This window comes from Brachyhypopomus gauderio, chromosome 2 (assembly GCF_052324685.1).
Source record: "Brachyhypopomus gauderio isolate BG-103 chromosome 2, BGAUD_0.2, whole genome shotgun sequence".
Lineage (NCBI taxonomy): Eukaryota > Metazoa > Chordata > Actinopteri > Gymnotiformes > Hypopomidae > Brachyhypopomus > Brachyhypopomus gauderio.
The window spans coordinates 31,570,024-31,582,864 of NC_135212.1; the positions used below are offsets into that span (position 1 = coordinate 31,570,024).

Consider the following 12,841-nt stretch of genomic DNA (forward strand, 5'->3'; position numbering starts at 1 on the left):
ATTGTAAATAAAGAGATTGCCTAGGTAGAAGACCATCTCAATATACAGACCTTGTTTTAGAATTGACTAGAATAGAATCTGATTGGCTGGATGAGTTTCATCACTGGTGAAACTTGAATGAGGCATGTTGCTTCCTGTATTCAGTAAAACAGATCTGAAATGCCCCGTGATGACCTTTCAGGGGTCGCACTGTCATGTTGGTGATATAGCAAATCCAGGATATACAAAAACCTGAAACTGGATTTGTTCTGCTGATCACGATCATGTTCTGAATACAATGGTTATGTGCATCAGCTAGTTGTGAGAAGTACACATCTGGAATGGTATGCCTTTATTCTTGAGAGGATCATAAAACATACGATCATCTTCATCACAACAAATGTAACAGTAATATTTTTTTACCCTTCATTTTTGGGTACAAAATATCTTGTCTAAATGGTGGCTGAGTGTTTCGCTGCAATTTTGACCAGTTCTGCATGTAATTCTACAATCAATTCAATTTACTTGCTGTAATAGGCACACACAAACACACACACCATCTTTTATAATATTTTTCTTTAATACATTTCCTGAGAAGACCTAGAACATGTTGGTCTCACTACCTGCAGGCTGTATTATTGGATTTTCATGACAAAACACTGCAATAACTGCAATTTGATGTATGGTCTAGTGTTGGGAGGTAGAGACTGGCTAATTCTGTGGAGCCCAGATGATGTCATTCACCTGGGGCTCAAAGTTCGATTTAGCTGTGAGCCTTAAAAAAAACTGACTACATTTCCTAACGACTAGGTTTTTAATATTGTTTGTCCAACTGCTTAGAAGCTAAAAAATAAAATAAAACTTAGATTAACCAGGTGCTGGACCAATTTGGCGACCAGAAGTACAAGGCATTGAGTCAGGGAAGGTAGCACACACATATTTACACACAAACACTATATTAACATTCTGACTCGTAGGGACAGCATTCAAGTTATGAGCTGGCCTGCACATTAGGTCTTGCTACACAACATTAGTCGAATGATAAGGCAGGTTGGGCTGTGTTCGCAACACTAGCTGTCTAGTTTTATTACTGCAACAAATCTGCGTTCTACTTATCTTGTTGCCTCAGTGTTTAATCAATCTTCAAGGGAGTAAAGGAAGAATTCTATCTGGGATTAGATACGCGATCTGTATTTGTGTGCATCATAGGGACAAAATGTGCTGCACTGTAATAAGGCAGGTGTGGTAGTAGTCCAATATTCATTAGAATTAAAGTTAATTAATTGAGTTAATTAAGTTAAAACTCAATTAATTCTCAGATGTGAACAAGATGGGTTTTTCCTTTTAGTAGCAGGAAGTACACTACATTCAACACAATTCAGTCCTGTCTTAACAGACTTTAAATATGAAATCTACAAATAATTCATTTCCCAACAATATCCTGTCAGAACACTTCTAACATGACCATTATGTGGTTTTAAAATTAGCAATTCCCTTTAATTTTTCAGATTTTAAGTTATAATAATTACAGTTCTCCTAAATAAAAACATGAAATACAAAAGCACCATCCGATCAGAAATGTCGTGCTGAGGCTAGGCGTATGCTGTTCAGCTCTATACTCTAGCCCTGGCGAAGGCTGAGGGGCTAGACTTTGCAGGTCTGTGCGCCAGGCGGCTCTACACAGAGATCGAGCCGTCCCTGAAGCCGCTTTTCCCAATAAGGACGTTCAGCAGCACGGCTTTTCCGTCTCTACACTCTTCCTGCGCCTCTTTTACGATGTCGCGGAGCCTGCCCTCGTCTTCACGCTCAATCAGGTGACCTTTGCCACCATAGCCATCGGCAACAATGTGATAGTCTACACAAAAAGGAGGGAAAAAAGAAGAAACAGGTTAAGAGCACTTAGATGACCAATAATAGCAGCCTCCAAAGAACTCAAGACTATATTTATGTGAATACATGTAAAGAGAGTAACTTTAGGTTACAAGAAAGATTTGCACACCCCCCACCCCATCCCGTTTTCCCCACTACTATGTAAAAGTCCACACATAAAAGTGGTCACCTGTAAAGGCAAGAACACAAGCCACACTACTGCCCAAAATGGGCACCTGCTCTCTGGAGATCTGACTCCAGCACGCATCATTCCCCACCAGTGCAATCACGGGTGTCTGATAGTGGAGAAACACAGGGTTTAATAATTACAAACAAGCAGACAGAAATCATGATGGTTGTGACGATCCCTAGTTCCTCCCATTATTACATCACTGAGTCCGGTTGCATTTGATTATCTAATTACCCCACTGTGTTACAGTTTCACATTTACACCAATTCACAATTCCCACCCTTTCTGCTATGGTTTTGGTCCAGACTAGATCATAACACTGTGAATTTAACCTCCAATGAGTGTACCATGCTAAAGGTTTGATTTTCTGAAATTAGTGTGAGAAATGTGAGCATACATCAAAGAATATGATGGACACCAGTGTCAGATTAGCACCTTCGCAAAACCTACATTTACAGTGAGGGTTCACTTTAATAATGTAAAATGTAATAAATACAAATTCAATGTGTCAAATGATTTCTTGCACTGTTTTTTTGTCGTTATGTTATGGGATATGGTTCTAACATTTGGGTGAATCAATTTATGATCGATACCTTGTGTCTTGTGAACGTATCAAATTCCGCCACACTGTAACCTAGGGAACCATCACCATAAACAATCCAAACCTGTGAACGAGACATTGTTAGTTTCCATCAGAAAACCTGAGGATGCCAGTTGCAGCGATATTAAGTCCCCCCAACAGAGATGGGGACATGAGTGCAGTGTTGTGTAGTGTTATGTGTGTTTAGTGTTGTTTATGTGTTATTTGTGTCTTACTTCTGCGTCAGGACGGCAGAGCTTCGCTCCAAGGGCAAATCCACCCCCCACACCAAGAGTCCCAAAAGCCCCTGCAGGGAACACAAGCTGATGTTCAGAGACGAGGTGGAAGTCCTGATTAAATGAGTACCTGAGAACACCCAAGTAGTGCTATATGGACTGTGTTTGCAACAAACAACAAAAGAAAAAAAAAGACAATTATCAGTATATATATATATATATATATATATATATTAATTAACATGCATATGGCCTCTTCACAGAAGAAGGCTGCAGGTTGTAACAGTCCTGTGGGACCATATGAATGCCCCAAGATCTCTCTGAACATTCACCAGTGTTCACAATGCTGGGACTCTGGGACAATGAGAGAGTGGCGCTGTCCGAAATGCTGTAGTTCCCTCCTATTCAGTACGCCAAACAATGTAATCCACCAGATGATCTCTCAACCACAATATCACTTTACATGGGACTAATTTAATTTCACTTATGTACTGTGCCACTGGGTCTGGTTCTGACCTGGGTCCAGCCAGCCCAGTGGTCCTCGTGGTCTCATGATGTAGGCTGCAGTGCCTACAAAATCTCCGCCGTCTGCGACAATAATGCTGTTCTCTGCCATGAGCTCATCCACGCTGTGCAGGACGCTGAGAGGGTTTAGGTGTCTCTCTGTCTTTTCACTGGCCTTCGTTCTGCCCAAGGTGAACATCAAGCATGATCAAAAACAAGCAAACAAAGTCTCCACCTACGAGTTCTCCACAATGCACACAAAACCTATGTGAATGCCAACAGCTCCCTCTTGTGGACAATCCTCTACATGCTTAACATGAATGAGAGAGTTGCATCCAGTTTAAAAAAACATCAAATGAGTGACACATTTGATGGTTCCAACAGACAGGCATTATAAACATCTGGTAAAGGGCACTAGGTCTTGTTCTGTCACACCCTCACCAGACCCTGGTTACCTGGATCATGTCAAAGTCACATTTATTTATGTAGTGCTTTTCACAACATGTCACGAAGTAGCTTTACAAAACTTTGGGTCCTGATTCCTAAAGAGTCATGTGCATAGACACCTGGAACAGAAGAAAAACCTGGACTGGCTGAAGATTCCCATTAACATCTGCTCTATATCTTGCATTAAATCAGGTAGTTGAATGCATTTACCTGTTAGTTGCCTCTTTGGTCCGGTCCCGCTCCTTCAGGGTCTGTGGCCATTCTTCAGGACACCGGTGTCCCATCAGGCCCTTAGAAAGTCGCAGCAAAAAGGATCCAACATCACCTAAACAAGTCAAATATGTCAGGTTGGGTCAGAATGTAAAATGTAACTTGTCTTAATTTAGTTTCAAACAATTTATTGACATACACTATATAATAATATTTTAGGTAATAAATTGGGGCTTTTGGAACACTTGAGGCTTTAGGAACTATAGAGATGAAAATTCAGTTTACAAAATGCTTTACAGAATATGACAGTAGAAAAATAATAAAAGTAAAATAAAATGAAATAATTTAATGTAGTATGAATGAGGTAATATCATACCTTGAATGGCCACTGCAGGCTTCCAGAACAGGTCAGAGTTCTTCAGTAGCTGAGACCTGTCACGGTTCACAGCAATAATCTGACTCCGCCTACTCAACACCTTACCATAACCCAGTCTGAAGTCACACACTGTGCCTGTCATACAGCAAAAAAATAAAATAAAATAAGATATTCATAAATCTCACACATACAGCTTGCTGATATTCAAGTAGTCAATTCTCATTATACATTCTGAGCACCCCATCAAATAAGCACTATAAGACTTTGACTTATCAGGTCAAGTAAGTATGTTTTTTCAATCTGTCCAGTAGATGGTGCCAATTCCCACCTGCCAGTAGCACCAAATCGGCTTCTTTCAGGGCATCCCTCCTATTCTGTCTGATATGCAGAGGGCAGTCTTTACCCAGCATGCCTCGAGACATTCCGCCTAGGAAGCAAGGAATGCCCAGAGATTCCAAAGCCTTCCTAGAATAAGGTGAAAACAAACACTAGAACAACTCACAATGTACCTCAACCAACAGCTGGGCATCTTAGCAACTCAATACTTCCTTAAGTTAAGTGCTTGTTACTGTGTTATTGTGCATACTGTGTAACTGTGTACAGCATACCGAAAACAATACTACACGTAATTTCCTGGGCAGATGTGACAGTTATGTCAACCTCAGTTAACCTCTACAGAAAGCTACCTGATGTCATGTACAGGCGTTGGAGGGAGTGTTGCCTGGCTGCCCAGCAGGATCAGTGGTTTCTTAGCTCTGCTTATCAGTTCCACACTCTGTTGCACCTAAGCACACGAGAAGGGTGTCTGCTGATTTCAGGGGAAATGTCAGTGATTACGCCACTGCTCAATAACATGTGTTGTCTTGCTCTTATATCAGTGAACTTTATCAGCTGTTGGCTTCCCTCACCTCCTGGTCAGATGCTTGAGGGATGAGGACGGGGAGAGGGGAGAGCTCCCTCGGCTCCCATGCACCAGCAAACAGGTCCGTCAGGTGGTTCTGCAGATACCTAACAGGAAACAAGGTTCAAAATGGTTCAATCAGGAAAGCATCAGATGTATTGTCAGGGAAAAAAGAGGGTTTTAAAACCACGTTTAATGTATGCTACAGGAAGTCGTTTTTATTCTAAATGTTTGATATTTACATGCATTTATTTGTTTATTTATGGTCTTTATCACCAAAAACACTGTAAAATGAGAGGACACAGACATACCATGCAGTAATTTTCCCCACGATTCCCTTGGGAATGTTTTTCAGAGAAACTTCTTTCTCCACCAGATGATATGGATAGAGTGTGTCTATGGGAAACTCAACAAACACAGGGCCTAAAAACAGACAAAGCTGAATGTCAGATCACAATACAGAAATATACAGATTTAACTTTTGTCACAACTAAGTGTTGTTTTTCCATCATTTACAGCAATGGGCTTTGCACAACTCTGAGGCAAAAGATCTCTGATATTCATTTATTAGTTGCATAGTTCTGTATTTGCATAATTTTTTATCAAATGGCTAAAATTCCACTCATGTGAGATCACATTGGTTGAATGGATTCTGTGTTGATTTGCCTATTAAAGTGAAGCATATGGTCTTGGGTGGACTGCGTTTACTTCAGAACAGCTGAATAGCACAGCCTTCACATCTTTAATGAATAGTGTCCATCCATCCTGCACCTTAAATGTTAAATGGATAGCAATCAGGGGAACATACTCTTCATAACAATATGTCATTACAATTCAGTCAGATTAGTTTTATTAAAATTCTTTAACTTCCAGGGCAAGGTCATCAAGTTTGGGAGTTACCATACTCGCAATTGTCTAGGCACACTCAAAAACTATTGAGTCAGAAACTAGAATGTTGCTTTTATCACCATTTAGTTTCAAATAATTTATTGACTTCCAATGTATAAAGCTATTCCAGGTGATAAATGGGATTTGGGGCACTGGACTCTTTAGGAACTATAGATATAACAAGGTTACCTGCATAACCATGGACAATGGAACCATGCTCACAGTGCTCACAGATAATTCTTCAGATGAGAAGTATTTCTCAAGTGAAGAGTACCAAGAATTGATCCCTATGAAACACCATGTGTAATCTTTTTCGCATACACAATCACCTATGTTAATAATTATCTATTTGTTAAGGAAATGCTTAAGAAAACTGGGACAAGCCTGATAAATAAAATTAAATGTTACATTCTACAATGTCAAGTGGCACTCGGGTCCAGAAGAACAAGTTCAGACTTTACAGTCCCTGACATAAGTTCTGTCGCTTATCCATGTTGTGGAAACAAAAGCTTATAGCCTGACTTTAAATTCATCGATTGGTTTTAGAAATGACTCATATGAAAGCTGAAACCCTCCCAAATGAGATTTAATTTACAAAAATAAATTTGTTTTACTGCAGAAACATTGAGCATTTAATGAACACAGAAAGGTCAGATTTTGGCAAGACAAAAGTTTTGCCGCCTTGTCATATAATGCACCCAATCCTAGTTTACAGCCTCACCTGTGCTCACTAATTGATTGGTTAATTAGTGGGTGTGTATAAAAAGAACTCCAGCACCCCAGACCTTCACTTGCACTGCAACTTGACCTCTGACAACATGCCAAATCCACTGCAGAGGTGGCTGGCACCTTTAATGTGTCTCAGCGTCAAGTACAAAGAATTAAAAAAAGATCTGAAGAGACTGGAGATGTTTTTGACAAGCCCAGGTCCGGCAGACCCCACAAGACAACTGCTCGGGAGGAACGTTTCTTGGTTAGAAAATCCAAAGCCAGTCCCTCTTCCACTGCAGCAGAGCTCCACCAGGCCTGGTCACCTCAAGTACCTGTGTCAACTAGAACAGTTTGTAGGATTCTGTCTCGAAATGGCCTCCATGGTCGAATCAGGGCCCAGAAGACAGCACTAAACAAAAGGCAGTTAAAAAACCATGTGGCATTTGCCAAGGCCCACAGCCTGCTAAACGGATGGACGCTGGAAAAGTGGCAGAAAGTGGATTTCTCAGATGAATCTACTATTGGAGCCCCTATGGATCCAAGATTCACCCAGAAAACAGTCAAGTTTGGTGGTGGAAAGATCAATCGATGAATTTAAAGTCAGGTCTGGGGTTACATTCCGTATGGGGGTGTGCGAAACATTTGCAAGGTAGAAGGCAATATCAATAGCCTTAAATATGAAGAAGTATTGGCTACATCTTACATTCCCAATCATAAAAGGGGTCAAATGTTGCAGCAGGATGGTGCTCCATCTCTAGATCAAGGTGCTCCAGGACTGGCCAGCCCAGTCACCAGACATGAACATCATTGAGCATGTTTGGGGTAGGATGAAAGAGGAAGCTTGGAAGTAGGCCTGTCGCGATAATTACATTATCGACTTATCGTACGATAATTTTTTTACCGCGATCATTTTTGCTGACGTCGATAATTGGTCATTGGGTTTCCGCGCACATTTGTTTACACGAGAGTAAACCGCAACTGGTTAGATTTCGGAAAGGCACGCAGTGCTGCTCTCTCGCACCCTCCCCCCTTAAGGGAAGACGAATCTGTGATCAGAGAGCGACATCTACAGGTTAGGAAATGAGTGCAGTACACGGAGAGCGCATGCGTCAATAAATTAGTTTCACTTTGACAGAAAAGTCATATGACTTTCTGTTCTGTGCATGGCCGGAGTGGGCCACTTTTTCAGCCCGGGAGTTTCACGCGCAAATCCGGCCCAAAATTATTTTTCCATCCCAATCGGCCCAAACTAGAGATTGACATGAGCCGGCCCATCGGGAATCCTCCCAAATCTCCCGATTAGCCACTCCGGCTCTGGTTCTGTGCTTTATCTTGGAGCTCATTTTGAATGACATCCATGATATCGCCAGCGTATTAAAATGTGCCATATTTTGTCAATTGTGATTTTTACACTGCAATCGAAATTTGTCCTCCGCTTTTAACCCATCTGTGCAGTTAGAACACACACACACACACACACACACACACACACACACACACACACACACACACTAGTGATTACTAGGGGGCTGTGGATCACACGTGCCCAGAGCGGTGGGCAGCCCTAGCCCGGGGAGCAGTTGGGGTTAGGTGCCTTGCTCAAGGGCACCTCAGTCATGGCCTCAGGTCTGGGAATCGAACCCACGACCCACCGGTTACAAGACCAGTTCCCTACCATCAGGCCATGACTGCCCCATACAGGGTATCTGCACATTTTAAAATCTCAAATTCAATGACTTTTAAGACCTTTTTAATACCTCTCACAAGAAAAAATAATACCAGGGTTGCCAACTTCACTCCAAGATCGTTGGAGTGAGATTTCAACCTGGAAGGGTTGGCGAGTGTAAATTGTTGAGGGGGGGTAGGGGGGTGGCGACCGTAAGTTGTTGACCGGGGGGGGGAGGGTGACTGGGTGTGCGCACGACCTCGCTTCACGGGGATTACGTCATACATGAAATCCAATAATGAGTGACACTTGAGTGTCTCACCCTTTCATTCAGTGACAACTTCTTTCAATTTCTTTGTTCTCTATAAGGAGCCAGCAGTATACACTGACCTACTCTAGGATTTAAAATCAGTTTCTCAGAAGACAATGGTTACACATACATTTTAAGGCTCACGTAACCATTTAACCTACTAAGGAGTGAAAACAGGAGTCAGAAAAAGAAGAGAGAGAAACAATGAAACCTGGTGCAGAACAGTCAAGAATGAGGGGAAATGGAGAGAATGGAAAAAAACAAGTAGAACAAGGAGGAGTAGGCTATCTTAAAAAAAAAAACAAAAAAAAAACTAATGTATAACACTACTGGCAAAGAAAAGGGTTGGGCAGGCCCCCTTAACTCTGTGTGCGCTCTAGAACATGTAAGTCTAGAAACACCCTGCCTGACCCAACACCTATTTCAACATGATCTTAGTTCTCATAGACTGTCTGCAGCAAGACGTTATGTCAAATGTTTTCACAGCATAATTAAAAAAACTGATGTGATTTTAGAAAGGGGGCCGTAGGGACATATGCCCAGCAAATATCACAGCTATGTTTAAAGAAACCTGGTGTACCTGGTGTGCCTGACTGGGCGATTGACAGGGCTTTTCTTACAGTGGGAACAATCTCCCTCACTTTCCTCACAGATGTGCAGAACTTGCAAAGTGGCTTGAATAATGACATCTGGTCAATGTCCTGTAGAGCACCTCGACCCTACACATACAAAGATAGACAATGAAACACAACTTAGCAGCTTAGCAGTTCTGGACTAAGTGCAATGTGTGTAAGTTTGGAAGAGCTACGCATGAGCTATCTCTGCTCATGCAAGGTGTCTTCATGTTCATTTTATTCAGAAGGATCACACTAGAGTTCCATTTATTTAATGAGACCACAAAGTCAGAACTTTTTAGGAGTGTCTATGTGAACTTTTAGAACTTATATGTTCTCGCAATTTGCACAGCTGTAGGGCAAATGGCACTTGAACACATAATCTCTGAATGAGCATCAGGAGAATAAGCAGTCTGTCAAGCTCATTATGCATGTTTCATTCATGTTAGTGGTGTCATTTTTTATTCCCTGCACTTAATAGACCTTTTTCTTGTTCCTTACCTGAAGGAGAGTGGCAGCTGCTCCGCCAATCAAAAGCACAGGTGACTCAGCCATCTGAGCATTCTTCACCGCGGTAATTGTGTTAGTGAGTCCTGGTCCTGCTGTTACAGCTGCCACGCCCACAGTGCCTGCATGGCAACACGAAAACAGACCGTTCAGAAAGGAATCACTAGATAATTTCACTAACCACCACCTACAAAAGTCCAAGAAGGGAGTGGCAACTGCAGCTAGTGCTTTATCTGTGATTACACTAATATAACTCACTTAATAGGTAAGGAATATTTAGAACTGGGCTTCAACAAAGCCTCATAGCTTTGGTTATACAGACATACTTTTCTGAAGCTTTAACATTGCCTTAACTGTGCTGAAGGGCACAACAGAAGTAGGAGGCATTATTAGCTGGGATTCAAACTACAAAATATTGATTCATAGCAAAATGCTTCAATGCAAATCTCATCTTAAAACGTATATGTAACAGATAAATGCTCATTCTTTAAACATAGCTAGGAATAGGTATTACAATTTTACATATAAAGTTATAGGAAACATTAAGTAGGATTATTTCACCTGATAAGGTACATATGTGTGTACTGTTTTCTGACTGGGCAGTCCCTACACCATCTGAGGATGACAGCTCTCTTGGAGGCAGTTTGAGACCATTTTTCTCCATGAATGTAAATGGCTCAGCAGCAGATGTATGAACTCAGCCTCACCTGAGAGCCTCGCGACCGCGTCGGCAGCAAACACGGCCGTAGCCTCATGCCGAGTGTCCACTACACGGATGCCCAGTTTCTCACAAGCCACAAGAATGGGTGAGATGTGTCCGCCGACCAGCGTGAAGATGAACCGGATGCCATGCGCACGCAGGACCTCCGCCACACTCTCGCCTCCATGTCGGGGACTCTCCCTCTCCACCTGAGATGCATGACACAAGCTTTTTTTTAAATAGGCTAATACAAATAATGCACAGTGTAAATTGATACAGGACAGTCCATCAATCCTAATAGCTATTGTCAGCAAAAAAGAATAATAAGGCAATATACTGTGGACCAAAAATATTCTGCCAAACTTTAAACTACCTTAGATGTTCAATGATGCTTTAGAGAGTACTGGCATTTTTTGTATATTCCTATTCTCAGTATACTAGAAGTACATCCACTGACCACTGTATCTACCCGATACCTACAGTCACTTTTTTTCTTATATGCATTTTATAAGTTTATTATAAAATTACATACTGTATAACACAATTACATACTTTAGCCTGAGGACATGCAAAGCTCATCAATGTCACCCATGTGATAATTTTCTGCACAACCAAACAACATCTGTTCAGCAGTGGACCTGTGGTCAGAAAATGACCAGTGATTGTAACAGAGTGCTGTTGCCGAACACAAACTGTGTCTGAAAACCGAGATGTGCTATAGTCTCTGAGACATTTCTTATAAACACTTATTTCTTAAAACAAATACTTATTCACATAATCAAAAAACAAGGAAACAACTATACTTGAAAAGGTCAAATAACAATCAAGCAAATGAATAAAATCAACTTTGTGTTCAAGGACGGTCTTGTTTGAAGGGTATTAGTGTCCCTGTCGAATATCAATGTTACCGATTATCAAAAACGGTCCAAACAGGGGCCAAAACTGCTAGATAGCTATATTATAAATTCCTCAATATTCAGCAGAAATCTGAGTTGTATAGTGTATCCTAACTGCTCTTGGGTAGCGATAAGCAGCTCTTCCGTGTGTGCAGGCCTGTTACCTCTGACCTGCTGCTGCAGACTCCTAATGGAGGCTCACAGTACTCCTGCACCAGGTCGGTTACACAGACAAGTCAACCCAATCTTACTTATACAAGAGATTTAACTAGTCCAAATGTGAACCAAAGCTTAGTTAATGCTAGTAGAACCAGATAGACATGTTAGCTAAAACGAAAACTTCATTAAAGAGTTTAACTCGATACAGTTCCTAATTGGTAGGTCATCCGTATAAGACAAAATCTGGTTGGCTAACTTATAGATGGAACCGCGAACCGAAGCAGAGCTAAATAAACCAGTAAGATGGTAAGCTGTAGCTGAACTATCTTCAGATGTGTGCACGTTTTTCTCGCAGCGACGACGGGCTTCACTTCGTCCTTCTCTGGTTTCATACCCCATCTCACCCGCTAACGTTAGCTAGCTGGTGCCCGCTAGTGAAGCGCAACCTCCTGGTTAACCGGCCTCAGTCCGCTAGCGAGGTCGCTACCGGCGGCTCCTGAAGTTAGTCGGTAAACACGAAGCTACGAGACGTTACCTTGTGAAACAGCTGGTAGAATAATCCAAGTTTGTAGGCAGCAAGAAGAGCCGTCCCCAGGGCAGCAGTGAAACAGCAACATAGAGTCGCACCGATGTCCATCTTGTAGTAAGTCAGTGCTGCCCAGCACAACGGACACCTGTTATTGAGTTCACAGGATCAGCACAGCAGATTAACTCAATAACCCGATAAAAGGATGGTCGCTTTGGCTAAGGTAACCTAGGCAGGCTGCTAAAGGGCACTTTCAGCGCACTCCTCGGATATAAATAATACGCTCCTCGTCTGTCTGTCTATTCCGCATTATCCCACTATACAATCTCGGTTTTTATGGTTTGTATATACAAATGCCAGAGGTTCTTAAAATGACCTGTGAGCAAAATACGGTCCTTATCTCAGTCCACTAAGTGCGCATGTCTGTCATACACACGTCCGTCACACGTGTTGGTAAAGGAGTGTCACTGTTCACACATTTGTTTTCTTTTTAGCTGTTGAGGCTGTTTGGTCAAATTCCAGTAAATTCCAGTCTAACCGATTGTAAATGGATTTTAAATTGTAAATGGAAA

The 12,841-nt window shown here is 41.7% G+C and overlaps 1 protein-coding gene across 1 annotated transcript; it reads right to left on the reverse strand.

Annotated features, from left to right (window-relative positions):
• Positions 1–341: 341 nt before the first annotated feature.
• Positions 342–12,829, reverse strand: ilvbl (ilvB (bacterial acetolactate synthase)-like). The gene is made up of 15 exons (XM_076994116.1): positions 12,279–12,829; positions 10,696–10,897; positions 9,983–10,110; positions 9,448–9,586; positions 5,604–5,715; positions 5,300–5,399; positions 5,078–5,175; positions 4,720–4,856; positions 4,392–4,526; positions 4,016–4,130; positions 3,371–3,540; positions 2,855–2,925; positions 2,632–2,703; positions 2,039–2,144; positions 342–1,834 (listed from the first exon to the last, which is right to left on the reverse strand). Exons 1-15 carry the CDS (start codon positions 12,378–12,380, stop codon positions 1,656–1,658), a joined length of 1,866 nt encoding a protein of 621 aa, XP_076850231.1. The 5' UTR covers positions 12,381–12,829; the 3' UTR covers positions 342–1,655.
• Between the last annotated feature and the right edge of the window lie 12 nt (positions 12,830–12,841).